The sequence below is a fragment of the Equus caballus genome, chromosome 24 (assembly GCF_041296265.1).
Source record: "Equus caballus isolate H_3958 breed thoroughbred chromosome 24, TB-T2T, whole genome shotgun sequence".
Taxonomy (NCBI): domain Eukaryota; kingdom Metazoa; phylum Chordata; class Mammalia; order Perissodactyla; family Equidae; genus Equus; species Equus caballus.
This window is the reverse complement of record NC_091707.1, coordinates 49,596,031-49,619,899: the sequence shown is the minus strand read 5'-3', so window position 1 is coordinate 49,619,899 and position 23,869 is coordinate 49,596,031. Positions and strand designations below refer to the sequence as shown.

General features: G+C 45.6%; 2 protein-coding genes and 1 long non-coding RNA gene across 6 annotated transcripts in view; 2 read left to right on the top strand and 1 right to left on the bottom strand.

The window, feature by feature from the left end:
* LOC100064785 (interferon alpha-inducible protein 27-like protein 2) overlaps window positions 1-4,710 on the bottom strand; it is a 12,647-nt gene extending 7,937 nt beyond the window's left edge. Inside the window, 1 exon segment of the mRNA XM_005605417.3 lies at window positions 4,385-4,710. The gene's annotated coding sequence lies outside the window, so the exon portion shown is untranslated.
* On the top strand, window positions 359-2,791 carry LOC138920592 (uncharacterized). Its single transcript, XR_011432020.1, has 3 exons — window positions 359-442; window positions 545-762; window positions 1,821-2,791. It is a non-coding gene; the product is annotated as an uncharacterized lncRNA (long non-coding RNA).
* On the top strand, window positions 4,568-23,869 carry DDX24 (DEAD-box helicase 24). 4 transcript variants are annotated; one of them, XM_001497967.7, is made up of 9 exons: window positions 4,568-4,690; window positions 5,910-6,626; window positions 12,989-13,516; window positions 14,577-14,730; window positions 15,201-15,716; window positions 17,727-17,802; window positions 20,215-20,403; window positions 21,706-21,835; window positions 23,343-23,869. In XM_001497967.7, exons 2-9 carry the CDS (start codon window positions 5,915-5,917, stop codon window positions 23,609-23,611), a joined length of 2,574 nt encoding a protein of 857 aa, XP_001498017.3. In that variant the 5' UTR covers window positions 4,568-4,690; window positions 5,910-5,914; the 3' UTR covers window positions 23,612-23,869. The 4 variants fall into 4 exon arrangements, with proteins under 4 accessions (XP_001498017.3, XP_005605476.3, XP_005605477.3 ...); XM_005605419.4 differs by having other exon boundaries at window positions 4,574-4,690; window positions 5,913-6,626; XM_005605420.4 differs by having other exon boundaries at window positions 4,640-5,284.

The window sequence follows — 23,869 nt, the reverse complement described above, 5'->3', positions numbered from 1 at the left end:
AATTATGTGCGTACAAAACTGTTCCAGAATTGAAGGAGGAAGTTCTAGGCTGAGGTTCCAGGAATGACACTGTGGGGGATTGGAATTGGCCACCCCAAGATATGTCTCTTTGGATTATTTTGGGCCGGTTACTTTTAAAAACTGCAGACATGAGAGAAACTCTGAAAAGTAGAAGTTACCCTTTGTAAGAGACATTTACATTTGTAAGGGAAATCTCCATCTGTAAAGGTGTCTCTCTCTCTGTACCAGGAAGAAGGAGGGATGACTAATCTCTAGAAACTCTTATCAGTGCAGAAGGCAAGGACTTAAGTCTGCATAGTAACCTTACTCTTGTTTACTCTACTTTTCTGGTAATCTCCCATAATTGACTCTCCCCACCCCCAACATCCTCCTTTGTCTGCAGCTGAAGATGGTATTTAAGATGAGAGCCTCTGCCATTTTGGTGAGTTCCTCAGTTTTCCTGGGTCTCTCTCATGTATACATGTTCTAAAGCTTTGTTTGATTTTCTCCTGTGATTCTGTCTCAATGTCCATTTAATTTGTAGCCCAGCCAGAAGGACCTACAGTGAGTAGAGGAAATGTCTTCCTCCTCCAACAGCACCCTCCTCAGAATAACACTGAAGAACTGGGCCGCCAACAAGGCAGTGACCGCTGCTATGATCAAGAAACTAGGGTATCAGGAAGCCACTGTCCCACCTGTTGGCTCTGAGACCAAAGTGCCTCGGATGTCGCCTATGCTGGTAAAATGATGCATCTTGATAAGGTAAGAAGTGGATCCTGGGATGGTTTACTGCTGCAGCCGAAAACCAAATCCCCACTACTGTTCTTGGCAGCAAAAGCAGAAGCACAGCCCTGTCCCCCGTCGGTGGTTCTGGGACAGGGCAGTCTCTTGGCAATGACATGCAGGACATTCGCAGACCTGGTGCTATGAGGGAGTCTGGAGGATGCAGTCATTAGCTTTCTATCATGGAGGGTTCACGGCAGAGGATGAAACAGAGCTGAGGGAGTACATCACCAGTATCTGCTCCAGGAAGTGAATAACCAAAAACACCCATTGTCTGCATGGGACGAGGAAGGTGACTCCTCACACCCTACTGGAGGGGGTATGTTCTGACATGTACTTTCTGGTCAGTGACACGGAAACATGTAGTAAAGGATTTCATTCCATTTGACTCAGAAATTTTGCTTCTTGGAATTCATTGTAAGGAATCAGACATGCAGACGAAAATATCAGCACACGAATGATTATCAAAGTGTTACTAACAACAGCAAGTTTGAAACAACAGGAAACAGAGCACACAAAATTTTATACCTCCCATTAATACCATCCTATGTAGCCACTGATGACAGAGGCGAAAGCAGGTCTACCATGAAGGAATGAAGGCTGGCTCCCCGCGGCTCCTTCCAAGACCCTGGGAGTGATGCTGGCCATGTACTTACATTGCTATTATCATTATTATTTGCAAAACAAGGATATTTTAAGAGTAACGGTTAGGACTACTGTCCCTTTCCAATCTGACTTCCGTCTGTCATACTTTCCCTGGTTTTGGATGGCATTGTAGGGCTACTGACATTGTATTGTAATCCTCTATTTTTTTCTTAAAGAGTTCTCCCTCCCCAATTAGGTATGCTTCAGGGCCCTAAAACCTAGATCTGACCCTGGTTATAGACTTATATTTATTGACATGGGGCATTGGTCATTAGGTATTGTCAGGCAAAAGAGGCAACTTACCAAAAAGTGGTAAAGGAAGACCTCATTTTGTGTTTATATGTACATATGTTTTTTGTTTTGTTTTCTTTCTTTCTTTTTTTTTTTTTTAGGAAGATTAGCCCTGAGCTAACTACTGCCAGTCCTCCTCTTTTTTGCTGAGGAAGCCTGGCCCTGAGCTAACATCCGTGCCCATCTTCCTCTACTTTCTATGTGGGACGCCTACCATAGCACGGCATGCCAAGCGGTGCCATGTCCATCCGCACCTGGGATCCAAACCGGCAAACCCCGGGCCACCGAGAAGCAGAACGTGCAAACCTAACCGCTGCGCCACCGGGCCGGTCCCCTGTTTTTTGTTTTCTAATGCATGGTATTTGGAGATTCTTAAGAAGTCTAGGCAAGGTGCTAGATGAATTATGATGCCTCGGGTATAGGTTACTTTTACCATCTGAGTCAGAAAACAGAGTTTTCTGGTACCACTGCTACTCACACCAATTCTGACACCAGATGTGTGGGTTTTCCCACACCAAGCATTCTCCACTTCTCTGTGCTTTTGGTGCCTTGAGGGTCAACTGGGTGGAGCTGTGAGAGATAAAGGGCAAAAAGCTATTTTAACTTAGCTGGTGCTGTTTGCAGATCTCTCTTGCCTGTCGGACAAAGCTGGCTCTCTCCTGTCACGGAAGACGTCCAAACCAAAGCTACCCTTTTCTCTCCTAGGATGTTGTGATGGTTAATTTTATGCATTAACTTGGCTGGGCCACTGTGCCCAGATATTTGCTCAAACGTTATTTTAGATGTTTCTGTGAAGGTGTTTTTTTGGGGAGGAGATTAACATTTAAATTTGTGGACTTTTGAGTAAAGCAGATTACACTCCACAGTGCGTGTGGGCCCCATTCAACTAGCTGAAAGCCTGAATACAACAAAGACGGACCTCCTTTGGGCAAGAAGGGGTTCTGCCAGCTGACTGCCTCGGGACTATTCCGAGTCTCCAGCCTGCTGGCCTACCTCATCTGATTTTGGATTCGCCAAGCTTCCACGATCACTGTGAGCCAGCTCCTCAAAATAAATCTCTCACTCTATGTATACATATCCTGTTGGTTCTATTTCTCTGGACAACCCTAACTAATACGGATGCTTTTGTTAGTTTTTCAGAGGTCTCCAGAGAATCTTCACCATGCACCATTTTGACCCCTCAAGATGGTCCCCAAGTCTTACGTCAGGGATCCAACTTCTAGTCTCCCTCTGGTGAGGTCCCTTTTCTCACCAAACAGCCCTGGTAGGAGAGGTTCTGTCAAGACAACCCCCCAACCCTCCAAGGCGTGTAACTAGCCCACAGAGATATCGACTCTGATATCAGTTTCCCCACATTAAACCCAGCATATATGGGTTTAAAACTAAAACACTCATTCCCTGCTTACTCTCTGGCTTCCTGGCTCCAGAATCCACTATCCTCCATGGAGACAGACACTGTCAAGGACAAGCACCTGGACTATCTCCTCCCACAAAGAGATATGGGCTGGTGGGAAAGCTGCTGACCAGCAAGGTCATGAGCTCCCTCCTCTCTGCAAGTGTCTCAAGGCCAAAGACAGGCTGGTGGGAAAGCTCCGACCAGCAAGGCCATATGCTCCCCCTCCCCTACCTAAAACCCCAAATAAAAACCCTTCCTTTTAGCTTTTCGGGGAGTTTGGGATTTCAGCGTTAGCTGCCCTCTCTCCTTGCTCAGCGCTGTGCAAAAATAAAATTCCTACTTTCTTCCACCACACCCGGTGTCAGAGATTGGCTTGCTGTGCGACAGGTGAGTGAACTCACTTCAGGTTCGGCAACAACAGGGGACAGGAACCTTTGTCCTGCCATGGAGGGACATGCAGCCTTCCTCCTCACTCTGCCATCAGAGACAGCTCCAGTCTCTCATAATCAGATTTTTTTTTTTGAGGAAGATTAGCCCTGAGCTAACCTCTGCCGCCAATCCTCCTCTTTTTGCTGAGGAAGACTGGCCCTGAACTAACATCCATGCCCATCTTCCTCAACTTTATACTGGGACACCTGCCACAGCATGGAAGCCTGTGCCATGTCTGCACCTGGGATGTGAACTGTCAAACCCCAGCCTCTGAGAAGCAGAACCTGCGAACTTAACCACTGTGCCACCGGCAGGCCCCACATCATCAGATTTTTTGAGGCACCACTTAGGCACAGGCTCTATGCCACCCACACTCTTGGGGACACACTGGCAAGTTCCCCCAAGTAATGAATTAAGCTCTGTCCCATGGTGGCTCCACAGGGGGTGGAGAGGCTTGCCTGACCTCAGCTTGGTGAATTCTCCCATTGTCCTTTAGGACTTCCCAAGGTCACCAGACACATAGACAGTGTATGGGAAAGGTTTCCCAGATGGTCCGGTGATACCCACATGGAAAAGGTGATTATCTATCGTGAAGCTGATTTCTCTGCATATGACAAAGGAGCCAGTTTAGCCTGGTGATTAAAGCATGGCCTTTGGAGTCAGGCCAACCTACCCCAACCATCAGTGAACAACAGACGAGGCACGAAAACACTGGGGAAAATAGCACCTCCAATACAGCATTTAGCATAAATGCTAAAATGTTTGCAGGGCTCCAGGCACATAGTAGGTACCCAATAAGCGCATAGCCACTGCACTAAAAGTAGAACCAAGAAAACTTACGCTCCGGCGCGTGAGCGGCCGCAGAGTCCTTGCGGATGGAGTAGACCCGGACTGCTTCCTAACCCCGGAAGAGGCCCCGCGCGACCCAGCCCCGCTTGCCACGTCTCCGCGCTCCCGCACGCGCACTGCTAAGGTCTGCAATCCCGCGCGGCAGCGAATCAGGTCACGGCGTCTAGGGCGGGGGCGGGACTTCCTGCCGCAGCGCGCACGCATGCGTGAATGCAAGCCCCGCCCCGGAACTGCGGGCTGAGCTTCAGCTAAGGTGCCGCGGCCGCGTCTGAGGCGGTTGGCCGGCGGCCCCACGCGGTGAGTGCCGGAGCTGGAGCGGTGCTCGGGCCGGCGCTAGCGGGGAGAGGGGCGGGTTCCCGGGCTCCCGTCGCGGGCATCTCCAGCCCGCGAGTTCTCGGGTCGCAGTCAGGCAGCCTGCCGGACCCCGCGCCGGGGCCGGGTGTGTGGGCGTCCGGGTCCGGAGTCCTCGGCTTTCGCGCCTCGTGCGCCCCTTCGGGCCTGAGGCGAGGCGCGAGCGGCGGTCCGGGAGCGGGCGCCGCGAGGAGGAACCCCACTCGCTAGTCAGATCGCACCCCGCGTCTCGGCCGGGTGTGCGCGACCGCCCCCGCTCAGGCTTGAGCCCGGCCTCTTGGTGGTCGTGGCGCCCGCGGGGCGGTGAGCGAGCCTCCTTGCATCTGAGGTGCTCACCTCAGGAGGCGCCATGAGCGGTTTTGGACATGCGTCACCTTTTTGTACCCGCGTAACGAACCCACGAGACGGACGGCCTCAGAGTCGCCCCTTTTACCGACGGGGAAACTGAGGCTCACGGAGATCAGTGCGTGCGCCGCCGGCCCGGAGCGGGCGAGCGGTGGCTCCGGATTGGAACCGGGGTCTGCCTTGGCGTTTTCCCCGGTATCTGTTATTTTTTTGCCCTTGCTGAAAAGGGAGAACGTGGGTCGAGGGCCGTGCAAATGGTTTTTAAGTCACTTAAAGCGTCATGGAAAAGCTGGCTGGGCTTTAAGCCGGACGGCAAAGGCCGGGATGGTGGGACGGGCATTAAAGCTGCCCACTCGGCCCGCCCCCCCCCCCGAACCCCAGATTCTCATCCTGCCTTCCACATGGCTTGAGTGGCGGCCTTGTCCTCCGTGCGTTACTTGGTTCTGTCGTTTGCACGGGACGTGTGTGGCTTGGGTGTTATTAGGCCCCTCCCCCTTCTGGAAGATGAGGACCCTGAGGTTCCGAGGGGTGTGAGCAGGACTGGCCAGGGGCTCATAGAGGTTAAGTGTGGGGTCTGGAATCCAAGCCAGATCTCTGCCTTCTAGCCTGGCCCCATCTCTGTGTCCCCTCTGTTCCGGGCCAGCTGCCTGCTCCGTGCGTGTGTCTGTCTGTCTTTCCCTCCTTGACCGTCTCCAGCGGGGAGCTCACCTCTTTGCAGGGCCGGACACTCTGTAGGCGGCCTGGAAGAGGTTTGCGGCCTCAAAGTCCCCCGCTTCCCTTTTGCCAACCTCCCGGAACGTTTCTCTCCTTTTCGTTTCAGCAGCCATGAAGTTGAAGGAGAAGAAGTCGAGGCCAAAGTCGCAGAGCTATGGCAAATTTCAGACGAAGGGAATCAAAGTTGTGGGGAAATGGAAGCAGGTGGAGATTGACCCAAATATGTTTGCAGACGGGCAGATGGATGACTTGGTGTGCTTTGAGGAACTGACAGATTACCGGTTGGTTTCTGCCGCCAAGAATTCCTCCAGCCTCTTCTCAAAGGAGCCCGGGAAGAGAAAGGCACAAGCTCTTTCCGAAGGAGAGGAGGAAGCAGAGGCTAGCTGCTCAAAGAAAAAGATGAAGTTGAAGAAGGGTAAAGATGTGGAAACGGAAGGAACCAGTACCCGGGAAGAGTGTGAAGTCAAAGATGCCGAGCCAGAGGCCCAGGGAGACGGCACAGGTTGTCCTGATCCAGAGGTAGGGGAGATGGCATCAGAAAGCCCGGCCCAGACTATTCCGAAAAAGAAGAAAAAGAAAGGAAAAAAAAAAATGGAGGCTTCCCAAGGTACGACTCCAAAGGGGCCCAAAAAAGCGAAGACGTGGATGCCTGAAATGCGTGACCAGAAGGCAGACGTATCAGCTTGGAAGGACCTGTTTGTACCCAAGCCGGTTCTCCGAGCACTCAGCTTTCTGGGCTTCTCTGCACCCACCCCAATCCAGGCCCTGACCTTGGCACCTGCCATCCGTGACAAACTGGACATCCTTGGGGCTGCTGAGACAGGTAAGGGCTCCTTATCTGGCCAGGGCTAGATTGCTTCTGGACGAGCCTGTGGCTGCTCACAGGCCGGGTGTCTGGGAAAGGGGGCAGTGCTGGGAACATAACTGTAGAAGCAATGTTGAGAGCCGTGTTGAAGCTAGCCAGCTCTCGGTTGGAATGTGTCACTTCCTGGTTGGTACCCTAGGCGGGTCACTTCATCTCCAAGCCCTGTCATCTCCCTTATAAAATGGGGATAACAGCAGTCCCTGCTTTTGCTATGTGGGTTACCTGAAAATGCTGCAGTAAACTGAAGTTCACAATTCAGTGCATTGTAAGTCATCTGCACAGGGTTGTTTCCTATTCTTGAGCCTTTTCTGAATGGCTCAGAGGACTGAGGTGGGGCTGAGATCAGCCCTCTGGAGAGGTGGGTCTTCGTCAGTGTAAGGAAGAGGTGTCTAATTCCCAACAGCTGCGCGGAGGTAAAAGGGCCGCTCTGGGAGTTGGTGAGCTTATTGTCATTGGAACGATTTGAGTGCGTGGTAGGTCACCGTTGGGTGGATTTTGTAGGCAGATTTGGGCATGAGGTGACTTGGGACTAGGCGTTGTTTGAAGTTCCCTCGTTCCCTGGGCCTTCTAAGACTGAAGCAGTGACAGGTTGACTCACCCGGGTGGGCCAAACTGCTGCCGGGGGGAGGAGCTGGGCCTGCTTGGAACTGTGAGTCCAGCCAGGGCAGCAGCAGATACAGAGACACAGAGAGAGAAATACATATGTGATGTGAGCCATGTAGGTAATTTTAAATTTCCTAGGAGCCATGTTAAAAAGAGGTAAAAAGAAACAGGTGAAAATTAATTTAACAATGTACTTAACTAATTATATAAAAATATTGTAATAGGTGATTAATGCAAAGTTATTAATGAGATATTTTACATTCTTCTTTTTATACTAAGTTTTCAAACTCTGATGTGTGTGTTGAACTTGCAGCACATCTCCGTTTACGGTAACCACATTTTAAGTGCTCAGCAGCCATATGTGGCTAGTGGCTGTTACATTTTATTGCATTGGACTAGACCATCTAGACACTTTGTGCCTTGGGTTTCTGGAAGGGTGGTCGGAAAACTTGGAGTGAGGTCCTGTATGAGAGTCACGTGGATGGAAGGGCGAAGAAACTCAGGAAAGGGGAATGGAGATAATGATAATAACTTAGAACCTTTACTTAGCGTTGAAATCGCACTGTGCACTGTGTTAAGTGCATTACTCTTCCCGTCCTACTGATGAGCAAACTGTCCTCGCAGAGGATAGCCAGCGTCCCTAAAACTGCACAGCGGTAGTTAGTAGAGGCTGGATTCTAGACGAGGCCGCTGTGCTGTTATCATTCTGCTGCGCTGCTTTGGTGTACGCAGAGGCCTGGAAGTCGGTTTCTGGAAGGCAGAGGCAAGGCTGTGAGAGCCAGTGTGGCTAGAGCCTGACAGTTGCCTTCATAGCACAGCTGCTATCGGCTGTCCCCATGGAATGCTGTCAATCTGCAGGTTCAAGATTCAGAAAGGCTTTTGGGGCTGTGGACAAAGTGCTGCCCATGCAGACAGTGAATATATCCATCACACCCAAAGGTGCTTTGGGCCTATTTGAAATCCCTCCTTTCCTGGGCCTCCCTCCTTGTTCATCCCCAGGCAACCTTTGATAGGCTTTCTACGACTATAGATTAGTTTGCATTTTCCAGGATTTTATATAATGGAATCATACAATATGTACTTTTGGGGGGGATGTCTGCTCTTTGACTCAGTGTACTTTGAAATTCAACCATGTTATTGCAATTACCAATAGTTCATTCCTTTTATTGATGAGCAGTATTCCAGTGTATGGATATGGCACAATTTGTTTATCCATCTATTGATGGATATTTCTGTTCGCTCTGGTTTTTGTCTCTTACAAATAAAACTATCATAAATATCAGTGGATCAGTCATTGCATGGATATGTGCTTTAAGTTCTGTTGGGTAAATAAATACCTAGGTGTTCAGTGGTTAGGTCTTAAAGTAATTGTAGCTTTTTAGGAGCTTTCCAAAGTGATTATACCGTTTTACATACCCACCAGGTTATGAGAGTTGGAATTGGTCCATGTCTTTGCCAATATTTGGTATCATCAGTCTCTAATTTTATTTTAGACTTTTAACATTTAGACTTAAAATTCCTTGTGACTTTAGTTGGCATTTCCCTAGTGACTAGTTGAGCATCTTTTCAAGTGCCTGTTTGTCATCCACGTTATCTTTGGTGATGTCTGTTCAATTCTTTTGCCCATTTTTTAACTGGGTGGTGGTTTTCCTATTATTGAGTTAATTATATATTCTAGATACACATCCTTTATCAGCTATGCAATTTGCAGTCTTTTTCTCCCAGTCTGTAACTTGTCTTTTCATTCTCTTTACAGTCTTTTTAAAGAGCAGAAGTTCTTTTTTTGATGAAGTTCAAATTATCACTTTTTGTTTTACAGATGTGCTTATCTAAGAACCTTTTGCCTAACCCAGAATCACAAAAATTTTATCCTAGGTTTTTTCCTAGAAGTGTTAGTAGTTTTAGGTTTTATGTTTCAGTCCGTGATACTTATTGGGTTAACTTTTGTTTATGGTTAGAAGTATGGGTCAAAGTTTTTCTGTTTTTTGTTTTTGCATATGGATGTCTAATTATTCTAACACCATTTGCTGAAAAACTATCCTTTCTCCACTGAATTGCCTTTGCATGTTTTCTGAGACTCAGTGAGCATATAGGTGAGGGTCTGTGTATCTCTTTCTGGAGTCTTTCCATTGATGTACTTGCCTATCTTTGCACTAATAGTTAACTATCTTGGATACAGTAGCTTTAGAATAAGTCTTGAAATCAGGTAGCGTAAGTCCCCCACTTTCTTCTTTTTAGAAGTTAGTTTGGCTATTCTAGGCCCTTCGTGTCTATGAATGTTAAAGTCAGCTTGTCAATTTCTACAAAAAAGCCAGCTGGTATTTGGTTTGGGATTACATTGATTATATAGCAAACTGAGGACAAATGACCTCTGACAACATAGAATTTTCTAATCCATGAATGTGGTATATCTTTCTATATTTTTTTAGGTCTTTAATTTTTCTTAGCAGTGTTTTGTAGTTTTCAGTGTATGCACGTGTATTCTTAGATTTATCCTTAAGTATTTCATATTTTTTGATGCTATTGTAAATAGTAATTTAAATTTTTCTATTTCTGAATGTTGCTAATAAATAAAATATGATGGATTTGTATATCGATTTTGTGTCTTGCAACTTGTTACCAACAAGTAGTTTCTTGAAGATCATGTAGGATTTTCCATAAAGATGATGATATCATCTAGTCTTGATGCCTTTTGTTTATTTTTGTCTTATTGCACTGGCTAAAACCTCCAGTACAATTTTGAATTGAACTGATATTGTGGGCATCATTGCTTTGTTCCTGATCTTTGGGGGGTAAATTCAATCTTTCATCCTTAAGTATGATGCTAGTTGTAGATTTTTCATAAATGCCCTTTATCAGGTTGAGAAAATTCTTTTCTGTTTCTAATTTGATGAAAGTTGTCATCAGAAATGGTTTTTGGGTTTTCCCCAACACTTTTCTGCATATACTGAGACATGTGTTTTTTCATTTTTAGTCTGTTGATAACAGTGATTTACATTACTTAATTTTCAAATACTAAACTAAACTTATATTTCTGGGATAAGTTGAACTTAGTCACAATGTATTATTGCATATATATTGTTGGATTTGATTTGCTAAAATTTTGTTGATTAAATTTTTGAATTTCTGTTCATGGGATATTGGTTTGTAGTTTTCTCGTATTGTCTTTGGCTTGGAATCAGTTATGCAGGCCTCAGAATGACTTTTGAAGTATTTTCTTTAATTTTCTGAAAGAGTTTGTATAGATTTGGTATTTTCTTTCTTGCTTAAATGTTTGGTAGAATTCATCTGTGCTTGCACTTTTCTTTGTAGGATGGTTTTTAACTACAAAATCAATTGCTTTAATATATTAGAAATATGTGTGTTATTTTATTTTTGAGTGATAGTTTTCTACTTGCAGTTCAATTAGTTTTTGTTTTATGTATTTTGGAGCTGTATTATTAGATGCATAAATGTTTAGGACTGTTATATCCTTTAAGTGAATTCACTCCTTTCATTATGAAGTTGCTTTCTTTATCCCTAAAGTATTCTTTGTTCTAAAATTTCCTTTGTCTGCTATTAATGTAGATTTTCCTGCTGAATTTTGATTAATATTAGGATGATGTGTCTTTTTCCATACTTGTACTTTTGACCTGTTTTCTTGTAGGGAGCATATAATTGGGTCTTGCTGTTTAATCTGACAGTCTCTGTCTTTCGTTTGTGGTGTTGAAGTCATTTACCTTTAATGTGATTATTGGTTTAATGGTTGGGTTTTAATCAGTTATTTTACTCTTTGTTTTCTTATTTCTCCCAGCTATTCCTTGTTCTCTTTTTCCTCTTCTACCTTCTTTTGGATTGAATGTTTTTTTGTGATACCATTTTATCTCCTTTATTGTCTTAGTGGCTATAACTCTTCATTAAGTCCTTTTGGTGGTTGCTTTCGGGTTCACGTTATGTATCTTTTAATGTATCTTAGTCTACCTTCAAGTAATAATATACTACTTTACATATACAGTGGTCCCCCTTTATCTGTGCTTTCATTTTCCGTGGTTTCAGTTACCCACAGTCAACGTTGGTTCGAAAATATTAAATGGAAAATTCCAGGAAAAAACAATTCGAAAGTTTGAAATTGTGTGCCATTGTAAGTAGCATGATAAAATCTTGAGCCATCCCACTCTGTCCTCCCTTGATGTGAATCATCCCTTTGTCTTGCATATCCAGCATATCTATACTGTATATGCTACCTGCCCTTAGTCACTTAGTAGCCTTATCGGTTATCAGATCCATTATCATGATATCACAGTGCTTTGTGTTCAAGTAACCCTAATTTTACTTAGTAATGGCCCCAAAGTGGCATTAGTCTCTGACTGTGCCTAATTTCTGAATTAAACTTTATCATAGGTGTGTATGTATGGGAAAAAACACAGTATATACAGGGTTCGATAGTATCTGCCATTTCAGGCATCCTCTGGTGGTCTTGGAACGTATCCCCCGTGGATAAAGGAGGACTGCTGTAGTACAAGAACCTTACAAGAGTCTATTTCCATTTGTCCTCTTCCTTTGTGTTTTTTGTTTTATACTTAATATTTGTTAGAAATCCCAAAACAAATTATTGTTATTTTTGCATTAAATGATCAATTATTTTTTTAAAGAAATTTAAATAAGGAGAAGACATCTTTTATATTTATTCATGTTACCATTTCTGGTGTTCTTCATTCTTTTGTGTAGATCCAGATTTTCATCCAGTATCATTTTTTTCTTCTACATGAAAGACTTCCTTTATTGTTTCTTGTAGTCCAGGTCTGTTGATAAATTATTTCAGCTTTTGTATGCCTAAAAAAAATATTTCGCATTTGTTTTGAAAGAGATTTTTGCTGAGTGTAGAGTTCTAGATCGTCAGGTTTATTATTTGTTTTGTCTTCAAATAAAGATGTTACACTGTCTTCTGGCTTTCATTGTTTCTGATGAAAAGTGCTGTTTTTCTTATCTGAGGTCTCATGGGTCTCTTTTCGCTCTTTTTTTCTTCTAGTACTTTATTTCCTTGTGGGTTATTTTTTTCCTAAGAGCTAGCTGCTCATTTTCCTTTGAAAATTATTTGTGAGAATTCTTTGAGGCCTATGATAAAGGTTTCTTCCTCCAGAGATCATTTATATGCTTCTGCTTGGGGCATTATATCTGTAGAACCACTTTCAGTTTGCAGCTTGAGGTTTTTTGTTTTGTTTGTTTTGACCACCTAGATGACATGAATTTGGCCTCCAAAAACATTCAAAGACCAGTTTGAAAGTGTTCAAGCATAGACAAAAGTGTGGTATTTTAAAATTTTCTCAAAAACTAAGAAAATTATTTTTTTTACTCTCCTTCCGCACCAAAGAAAGGTCTTGGGAAGGTATTTATAGATTTCCATTCCCCACCTCCCTTTGTGGTGGTGTTCCTTCACAACAACAACAAAATGCACAAAAAACTTGCCCATCTCTTAGGGTTTTCATTGCTTGGACATTTGTCTGTGGTTCATTATTGGTGACCTCAGGCCTCAATGCCAGTCTGCCAGACTTTTCTTCAGACTCCTAATTACAGGTGCCCTGTGGTTGCAGTGCTGTAGGGGAACCTCTGCAGGGTGGACAAGCTTTGGGTTGGTCAGGGTGACACTTGACTATTTCAGGGTGCTTTATTCTGTGTAAAAAGTGTGTACATCTGCTGATTGACACTGTTTTGTTTGTTTGTTTTGTTCTACTTCTAAGGCAGTGGGAAAACTCTTGCTTTTGCCATACCAATGATTCACGCAGTGCTGCAGTGGCAGGTGAAGAAGCAGCCTACCCCAGCTCTAAGTAACACAGGAGCAGCTCCTGGCGAGACCAGAACCGAGGCTGGAGCCGAGACTGGATCACTAAACAAAGGTGGAACTGAGTCTGGAGTTCTGCCTGATGAGATTGGAACTGAAGATGAAACACTGCCCAGTGAGGCTGGAGCGAAGGCTAGATCCAAAACTAGAGCTACCATCCCAGACCCGATGTTGACCCGCTGTGATGATGATGCTGGTGAAGGACCTTCTTCCCTGATGAGAGAGAAACCCCTCCCTGAAGAGGATGAAGACGAAGAGGAAGAGCTTGATGAAGAGCAGACTGCAAAGTTAAAACAAGAATTGAGTGGCAAAATTGCCACCTGTAAAGCACATCCGAAGCGTCCTCTGCTTGGACTGGTTCTGACTCCCACTCGAGAGCTAGCTGTCCAGGTCAAACAACACATTGATGCTGTGGCCAAGTTTACTGGTGAGGTTTCGCTTCCATTTAATAAATATTTCCTGAGAGCCTCCTGGATACTGGAGTGGCAAAGGTGAATGAACCGTGGCTCCTGCCTTTTACGGAAATCTGCCAGAGAATTAAGCCCTACAGAAAATTGTTTGAGCAATGCTTTCTCAGTTCTCCCAATGACACATAGCTAATGCCATTCTAGATGGATAGGAAATTAGTTAATTTATTGGTTCCAATGGATGCTTAGGGTAGGGGTCCTCAAACTACCTGTTTTTGTAAATAAATGGCCACACTCACTTGTTTACATGTTGTCTGTGGTTGCTTTTGTGCTACCCAGGCAGGGTGGAGTAGAGTTAGTAGTTGTAACAGAGACCGTTTAGCCTACAAGGCCAAAAATGTTTACTATTGTCCCTTTAAGAAAAAGTTTGCTGACCTCTGCCTTAGAGCATTAGAACTTAATTCTCTCAGGGAGTTCCTTTCGGTAAGGGCTGCACAGTGGGAATTTTCATTTTACAATAAAAGCAGCAGTTACTTACCAGGCTCCTAGTAAATGCGAGAACTTTGCTAAGCTCTTTGCCTTCAGGATCCTGTGTGTCCCTTCCACACTGGATACCTTGGGAAGTCCTCCACGAGAGAGGAGAACAGAATACTAGGCCTTAGAGGAGATTTAGACTAATTCTAATTGAAGGGAATGGGAAGGGCTTCCTAGGAGAGGTGTTCTCCTAGCTGCAGGTAACGTCATTTTTAGTATTGTGGTGCACCACTGCTCAGTTTCTCCAGAACTTTGGATGTAAGCATGCCTGGGTTCAAATCCAGCCCTTCTGTTGTGATTGAAGGGGAAAGAGTAGAAAGATTGAGTTTGGGGGAGTAGGCAAGGCCCAGATCATAGAAAATTTGGTAAGCCCTCTAGGAGTAGCACCAGCAGTCAGGCTAGGCCAGCTCTTTCAGCTCCCTCCAGAGATGGGAGCTGTGCCAGTGACTGATTGCATCTGCTAATCTGGGGGTGCCTATGTCAGTAGTGAAAGAAAATAAACAGCCAGACTGAATGACACTGTCCTTTATGTTTTGTGTACCATAGGAATTAAAACTGCTATTTTGGTTGGTGGAATGTCCACGCAGAAACAGCAGAGGATGCTGAACCGCCAGCCTGAGATTGTGGTTGCCACTCCAGGCCGCCTGTGGGAGCTAGTTAAAGAAAAGCACCCTCATTTGAGTAACCTTCGGCAGCTCAGGTGACAAACAGTACCTACCCTTTCCCCTCACTCTCTGTTCTGAGGTGGGCCTGAGGTGACATGGGAGTGTGTGCAGTGCCTTCTCCCTGACACAAGGTGCCATGGTGTGATACCAGCCAGAACTTGGCCTTTAGAAAACCAAGCATGCATGAGGGAGATTAGTTGAGGCCCTGGGTGTGTGTGTGTCTGTGTTGAGGGTGGCGGTGGTGGTATGGTATGCTGTAAATGGCTCCTCTTACCTGCTACTAAAACCAGGATGGGGGTGTGTATGTGTGTGTGTGTGTGTGTGTGTGTTGAAGGTGGGGGTGATGGTCGAGTGTGCTATAAATGATACCTCTTACCTGCCACTAACCAGGATATGAGGGGGCCGGTGTGTGTGTGTGTGGAGGGTGGGGGTGGTGGTAGAGTGTGCTGTAAATGACTCCTCTTACACTGCTAACCAAGATATGTGGGTCTGTCTGGATCTGCAGGTGCCTGGTGGTTGACGAGGCTGACCGGATGGTTGAGAAAGGCCACTTTGCTGAGCTCTCACAACTGCTAGAGATGCTCAGTGACTCCCAATACAACCCAAAGAGACAGACGCTTGTTTTTTCTGCCACACTCACCCTGGTACATCAAGCTCCTGCTCGAATCCTTCACAAGAAGCACACTAAGAAAATTGACAAAACTGCCAAACTTGACCTCCTCATGCAGAAGATTGGCCTGAGGGGCAAGCCAAAGGTCATTGACCTCACAAGAAATGAGGCCACGGTGGAGACGCTGACAGAGACCAAGATTCACTGTGAGACTGATGAGAAAGACTTATATCTGTACTACTTCCTGATGCAGTATCCAGGCCGCACCTTAGTGTTTGCCAATAGTATCTCCTGCATCAAACGCCTCTCTGGGCTCCTCAAAGTCCTGGATATCATGCCACTGACCCTCCATGCCTGCATGCACCAGAAGCAGAGGCTCAGAAACCTGGAGCAGTTTGCCCGTCTAGAAGAGTAAGTCAGGCCTGTCCCCAGAGGCCAGCATCTAGCCATTGGGTCAAGGTTACCAGCGTGATGGAGAGATGGTAGGAAGCACCTTCTGTGATGAGGGCCTTATCAGTAGACAATAGCCCTTCTTTGCACAGCATGATGCAGACTCACCATCATCTGGTGCATTTGGTTGCTGGTAAAGCCCAACAGAAACTTCTTAATAGTGAGTAATGGTGACAATAATACCAACTGTTATTGAACACAATAGATTAAGGGCTGTGCTAGCATTTTAGCTACATTATCACATTCGTTCACTTCTAACATCCTTGAGAAGAAGGAAAATAGCTTCATGGTTAAGAGCACAGACTGCCTAAGATCAAATCCTAGCTGTGCCACTTCTGGCTGGTCACATTACTCTTTCAGTTTTCTCATAATTAGTATAATAATAGAAGCTACCTCAGAGGGTTGTTAGAAGGATTAAGTGAATTTGTGTAAAGTGTTTAGAACAATCGCTGGCACTTAGTATGTACTTGCTAAACGTTAGCTTTAATACCACTTGTCTTTATTATCATTATTGTCATTTTATAGGTGAAAAAAGTGAGGTTTAGAAATGCTATTCAGCTTGCCCAAGGTTTCTGAGCCTAGAAGTGGCAGAGCTGGGCCTCAGACAAGCCTGTCAGATCCTAGAGTTCATGCTGTGCCCTGCCACGCTGTCATTGTCCTTCTGCTTTGGGGCCAGACTGATGCTCAGGCAGCAGGGTGCAGATTGTCAAGATGAAGATCTGGAAAGTTGAGGCCAACTCTAAATTGGCTTTTGCTCACAGTGTTTTGTCAGATTACAGGGTGATTAGTTTCTGTAACAAATATCTGGTTTACATCTCTTTGAATGTTAGTAGGTAGAGTTAGTGGTTTACTGAATCGGGTTGGCAAACTGTGCCCACTCACTAACTAAATCCAGCTCACTGTCTGTTTTTATAAGTAAAGTTTTATTGGAACACACCTAGGCCTGTTGGTCTATAGTCTGTGGCTGCTTTTGCATTGTAATGGCAGAGTTGAGTAGTTTCAACAGAGACGATCATCCCCAAAGCCAAAAACAATTTACTATCTGGCCCTTTACTGAGAAAGTTTGCTGACCTTGACTCAGAGCAATGGTTTAATGTTTTATGAACTTTAGTTTGCATCATATTCCCAATCCCAAGCCCTACCTCAGAGAAACAGGGAGTGGGGACCCTGGAGGGCCCAGAATCTTCAGTTTTTAAGACATAGCTCCAGTGCTTTTGACCTTCCTTGAACTACACGTACATGAAGAAACGTCACCCAACATGTTATCAAGTGCTTACCGTGAGCCAGGCACTGTTCTAGGGGCTGGTAATAGAACAGTGAATAATGCAAAGTCCTTGTTCTCATGGAGCTGACGTTCCAGTGGAGGGAGATAATAAATTGGGAAGTTTGTCATGCGGTCCTAAGTGCTGAGAAGTAAAGTTGTGCAGGGAGTTGTGCAGACTGTGAGTGTGTGGTCAGGGAGGCTTGTCTGAGAAGGTGAGATGTGAGCAGAGAGTGGAAGAAAGTAAGGAAATGTATCTGAGGAAGACCTTTTAAGGCCTAAGAGGAGGCAAGTGCAAAGGCTTGGAGGCAAGGGCATATTCAGCATGTTTGAGGAAGAGCAAGGAGAGCAAGAATGTCTGTGTGATTGGAGGGAAGTAAGTGGGAGGCTGTAGAGCAGATCACTGACCTACAATGTGTATGGCCTCATTTAATTCACTTGAGCTGGTCGTTTATTATTGCAGAGTGAGGCTTATTGATTGTGGTCATTGAGACCAGTTTGGATCCTAGCTTCACAACTGAATAGTTGTCTGTGTACCTTGGGAAGTTAATCTCTCTGAGCCTCAGTTTTTTCATCTGTGAAAGGGACATAATAGTATTATTTTGTAGAGTATTTGTAAGAATTGTAGTGTGTTAGAGTACTGAGTAGGTTGTAAGAGTTTATTAATGATAGCTACTAGTTATTGTTAATGAGCTTTCTCTCTCCACCAGTTGTGTTCTCCTGGCAACAGATGTGGCAGCTCGGGGCCTGGATATACCTAAAGTCCAGCATGTCATCCATTACCAGGTAGGGGCATCAGGGAATGTGTAGGCATCTCCTAGCATTGAATGGGGAATTTTTACAGCAAAGGTTGGGGGAGGGAGGAAGGAGGAATTGTTGGTCCCAAGGCCTGATGCAACAGAGCGTACCACTGGCATCTAGTGACCAACCAGCTTCTGCCACTTTTGGAACACTGTGGTGAGATTTATTTTGAAAACTTCTTGGTATTGTCTGATGCCAGATAGCCCCTCTCTCTTTGACTTGGGCAAACTACCTGATATTGGCAGGTTAGAGTCTTAGTTTCTTCGATGAAGTGAGTATAAGTTTAGCATGTAAAGTGGTTACCCTGGTGAAGACAAATAGAAGAGTGTGGTAGTTAAGACCTGCCTGGGCTTAAATCCCAGCTGGATAATCTTGAGCAAGTTATTTAGTCTCTTTGTATCCCAGTTTTCTCATTTGTTAACGGGCAGTTACTACAGTCTCTACTTCTTAAGTTCTTATTAAAGCAAAATAAGTTATGTGTGAAGAGCTTAGAAAGCCACATGGCACATCCTAAGCACTTAGTAAACGTTAGCTGCTGTTGATACTGACATTAATATTAGTGCGTGCACCTAGTAAATAGCTTAGAATGGTGGTTAGGAGTGTAGGTTCCAGAGCTACATTTCTAGGGTTTGAATGCTTGTCAGTGCTTCATAATTGGTTAGCTTTGGGCATGTTACTTACTATCTCTAGTTTTGGTGTCATTGATTATAAACTGGGAGTAATAATGCTACCTACCCCATAGGGTTATCAGGAGAATTAAATGAGCTAGTGCTGATGAAGTACCTAGCTCAGTGTGAGTACTCAATAAAGGGTAGTGGGGCTGGCCTCATGGCTGAGTGGTTAAGTTTGTGCTCTCCAGTTTGGTGGCCCAGGCTTTCACTGGTTCGGATCCTGGGCGTGGACATGGCACCACTCATCAGGCCATGCTGAAGCAGTGTCCCACATAGCAGAGCCAGAAGGACCTACAACTAGAATATACAACTATGTTCTGTGGGGATTTGGGGAGAAGAAGAAGAAAAAGATTGGCAACAGATGTTAGCCCAGGTGCTAATCTTAAAAAAAAAAAAAAAAAAATCAATGGTAGCTATTCTGGCATTATTGTTTCTCCTTTTTAATCCTTCCATGCTTTTAAAAATCTTTTGGGGTGCCAATTCAGTTTAGCAAATCTTTATTCTTCCTCTTTTGGGGGACGAGGCTGGGTCAGTCTTTGTGGGAAATATCCAGATGAACAAAATACAGTCCAAGCCCCAAAGAAGTATCACATCCAGTAGAGATGAGATGACCACAGCCATAGTTTAAGGCAGAAGATTTAGAAAGTTGCAAGATATAATGGGGGAGAGAGGTAACTTCTCGTTTGGGAGGTTGGAAAGTGCTTTCCAAAGGTGTTTGGCATTTAAGGATAGAGAGGATTTGGGCATGTAGAGGTAGGCAAGGAAGGAGGAAAGAACATGTGGAAGTGGGCAGTTGGCTGAGAGTGAGAAGAGGGGGTATGTTGGGAGAGAAAGTCAAGAATGGCAGATAGATCTGATTTCTAGCACCGTTATGAACAGGTGGTTGTGGTGCTTAGAGCACTGCACAGGAAGACATGGAGTGGTATCTGGACTCAGTGGAGAAGACTCTTGTTTAGTGGTGTGTGCCACGGGAGTGGGGAAGGCGGGGATTGTCAGCACCCCTGCCATACCATCTGCGGATGATATTTCCAGTTTAGATTGGAGTAGAGGCAGTGTAGTCCAGGGGTTAGCATGGTCTTTGAGCTGTACTGCTTCAGTTCAAATTCTGGCTTCACCACTTAGTTGGAAAACCTAGGGGGAATTGCTTAACATGTGTGTTTCAGTTTCCTTGTCTGTAATATGGATAATCATGAAAGCATCTGTTTGATGTTATCGTTGTCAGGAATCCATGGGATAAGACAGGCAGAGTGCTTAGAATTGCCTAACACGTTGTAATCACTCAATAAATGCTGGTTATGATTACCATCATCAATCATCCCTGCAGAGTTAATGAAAAGCCAGTGGAGTTTCTTTAGTTAGAAGGGATATTATGGTCAGAGTTTTGACTCAGGAAGATGACACTGGAAGCTTTGGGCTGGGTCAGATGGAGCGGGAAGGACTAGAGACCAAATAAGAAATGACTGCCTCTGTCCAGGTCAGTGGTCATGAGGGCCTGAAGCAGGGTAGAGGGCGTGGGATGGCAGAGCCTGCACAGTGGACAGGCTAAACCTGGGGATACTTTGAATGTGGGATGAGGGGAGAAGGGCTGGATCTGTCCACAGTGCTAGAGAGGTTCCTAGCTGCCTGGCTAGGATGGAGGAGGATCCAGTATTGGATTGCTTGCCCTGAGGGGAAGAGCAGTGTTTGGTGATTCCCATGTGTTGACCTCCCGCTTCTTCTTTGGCAGGTCCCTCGCACCTCAGAGATTTATGTCCACCGAAGTGGTCGAACTGCTCGTGCCACCAATGAAGGCCTCAGCCTGATGCTTATTGGGCCTGAGGACGTGATCAACTTTAAGAAGATTTACAAAACCCTCAAGAAAGATGAGGACATCCCACTGTTCCCTGTGCAGACAAAGTACATGGATGCAGTCAAGGTAAAAAGATAAGTTAAAAGCCCAGTATTGATGAGGGAGGGATCGTGCTGCTCCCTCACCTTGCTGTGAGTCTCTGGCATTATAGCCCTTGGAAACTACGTTACGGTTCTGTCAACAGCTAAACAGGGCAATTTGTTAAAAAAAAAGGAATGGTGGTACTGTACCTGGCAGAAGGGAGAAAAGGTGACTGCCAAAAGTGTGAGGAATTTTCTTCCTGAACGCTTTCTTCACTGTTCACCCCTGAAGCATCCACCACCACCCCCTCCAGTGGACAGGGGCAGTGAGCGCAGCTGTCCGGACATTGGATGGTTGTAGGGAAGTGAGCTCAATGTGTCTTGCTGAGGCAAATACTAAGGTTTTGTCACATCTCTGCAGCAGAAGCTAGTAACTCCTACCTTTGGGGTTTTATTTTAACTCAATAGGCATTCACTGAGTGGGTGCTGCTTAGTATAGGCCACAGTGTGTCAGGTACCAAAGCAGGATGGGTTCTTCTCCGTAGAGATCCACCAGCTCATAAGGCAGGCCAAGCCCATGCTGAAAGTGAGGTACAAATGGAGCACTGTAGGACTGGTGGGCAATGGTTATATAGGTAGGAGATGAGGTTTTCTCTGTGCCTCCTGCATTCAGAGATCTGGAGAGGTGAAAAGGAGGTGGAATTCCAGGAACCGAGGGAGGAAAAACATGGAACAGTTCAAGGACTGTTGGCACTTACGGCTCAAAAGGAATGTTAGCCATGTGGGGAAATGTGGTGGGAAATGAGGATGGAAAGGTGGAGGTTACAGAGAATTCCTGTTAGTAGGAAGGGTTAGGAGCCACCCTTGTTTCCCATGGTGTCTTTCCCCCACATCACAAGATCTGACGTGGAATAGAGGAAAGACAGCTCTCTGAGTTTGTTGTCCTTGTGATTGGGAACTGGGCTCTAATTCAGCACTGTTGGGGTGTTTCATGGTCTCAGCTCAGCTACGGAAGCCTCTCTGGTATCTTGGGAAAAGCATTCCCTTTGGACACCTGTAGATTGGCAGTCCAGCAGAGCTGGGCTTCCAAGGGATGAGGGGGTGAGGGGTTCAGAGTTGTTATTTGGAGAGGCTGCTCTTGTGATCGCATGTGTACACACTCATGTGTGATGATTGCCCTCTCTGCTTTTATCAGGAACCAGGACAGATGCATTTTGATGGGAGCTGAGCTGCATCTCACTGAACACTGATCTCAAAAGCTTTTCTAAATACAACTTAAATGAGACTTTACTTCCCAGAGGCCTGAACACCCTCTGTCAGATGAACAGTTTCTGTTCCTTTCCCCCAGGAGCGGATCCATTTAGCTCGACAGATTGAGAAAGCCGAGTATCGGAACTTCCAGGCTTGTCTGCACAACTCTTGGATTGAGCAGGCAGCAGCTGCCCTCGAGATTGAGCTGGAAGAAGAGATGTATAAGGGTGAGATGTATAAGGGCTGGATGGGATTTGAGGAAGGGTCCATTGAGCTTTTCTTTGTTTCTCCCTGCAACTTTTGTCTTGTTGGAACTTCCCCGCTACCATGAGTGTCTTCAAAATTGGTAAGATGCCTTTTCCTTCTTTGTGACAGGCCCTGGTCCTAGATGAGCCTAAAGTCCTTGGCCTTTATTCCCTCTCTCATTTGGCGCCCTCAGCTTCCTCCCTCATGTGGAGAGGCAGTGTAGTACAGTGATGTCAGGGGCAGGTGCTGCCGCCAGACTGCCCGTGTTTGAGTGCTCGCCCATTCCCTCAACTGGCTCTGTGAACAGGTCAAGTTCCTTAACCTTTCTGTTGTACCTAGGCTGTCCTCACTTACAAACTGCAGATCATAAAGTACCTACCTCATGAGGTTGTTGAGAAGATGGCTTGAGTTGACTGTAAAGTGCTTATAACAGTGCCTGGCACTGTATTTGGTATTTGGTACATTTCAACTTATTATTTATTGTCATTACTTTTACCATTAACCTGTCTTCCAAGCTGACAAAGCACTTTGGTCATCATCTCATCTGATCTTCTCCCAAGTCTCATGACAAAAGTAGAACAGGAATTACTATCCTTTTACATCTGGGAACTCGAGGCTCACAGAGGAGAAGTGATTTGCGCAGTTACTCTATCACCAGGCGTTTTCTGAGCTCCTGCTCTGAACCTGGGCCAGAGGTTAATGATTCAGGGATGAGTCTGTGTGGTCGCTGCTCTAGGAAAGCTCCTGAGTCTAAGAAGTGGTAGAACCCTATGTAGAACTGATGACAGCAGAGTTAGGCGCAGTGCTCTTTGGACCCTATGAGTAGGCAGCTCAGCTGAGGTGTTGGCATCTCAGTGCCAAAGCCAACAAATTTGAGCTAAACTTACTGGTGTCTGCCTAGCATGGAAGCCAGGAACCAAACCAGTGGAATTGATGACCCTCAGCTGGGCCTCCTGGTAGCTCAGGCTTGAGCCTTGGGCTGGAGGTGCATAAGGCCCCAGCTTCCCTTCCTGAGACAGGCTGGCATCGAGCCCTGTGGCTCTGCCCACTCCGCAGGTGCAGGAGAGCTGGGCCATGTAGACGGCGTTCACTGTCTCCTGAGTGGTTTGTAGCTATCAACTCACCAAACCCCAGGCAACAAGTGGTGGGTCATAAGAAGAAAACTGATCATCAGGTCAGGAGACTTGGGTCCTAATCTCAGTTTGACAGCCAGCTCTGTGACCTTCGGCAGGTGACCTGAGTTTCCTCGACTAACAAGAAGATCATTCCTGTCTTAGAGGGTTTCTGTGAGGAGTACAGGACGGAGTAGCCCCGAGTGTCCCTCCTAAACTGTCAGAAGTTAGCTAACGCTGACTTCTGCAGAGAATTTTTGAGCCTTGCCTCCCCAGAGAGTTCCAGAATATTCTTCCTCACAGGTATTGGCCATCAAGGGAAACAATGCTTCTGCAAACCTTAGTAAATATGATGTGTTTTGTATTGTGTTTGAAGGAGGAAAAGCTGACCAGCAAGAAGAGCGTCAGAGACAAAAGCAGATGAAGGTCCTGAAGAAGGAGCTGCGCCATTTACTCTCCCAGCCGTTGTTTAAAGAGGACCTGAAAACCAGGTATCCGACTCAGTCTGGCAAGCTGCCCGTGCTCACGTCTGCTCCAAGAAATGCCGAGTCCGCTTTGAGCTGCCTCTCCAAACAGAAGAGGAGGAGGAAGAAGCCGAAAGAGCCGCGGCAGGAGCAGCTGCAGCCAAGTACAACTGCAGCTTAGTCACCCCAGGCCAGAGTCTGTTGGTGACATTGTCTCTGTTCTCTGGTTATATGGAAAACCTTCCCACCTTTCGTTTCATTCCACTCTCAACTCCGGTTATCAAAATCTCCCTCTCTTATGGTGGGAGAGACCTCGTGCAGATTTGTGTTGTTTTGGAGTAAGAATTCTGTGCAGCAGCTTATTTATTTCTGTATTTCAGTGTTTACGGGCTTCCTTTGTGTTCAGCTTTATTTCCTGAATTAAAAGTAATAATCAGAA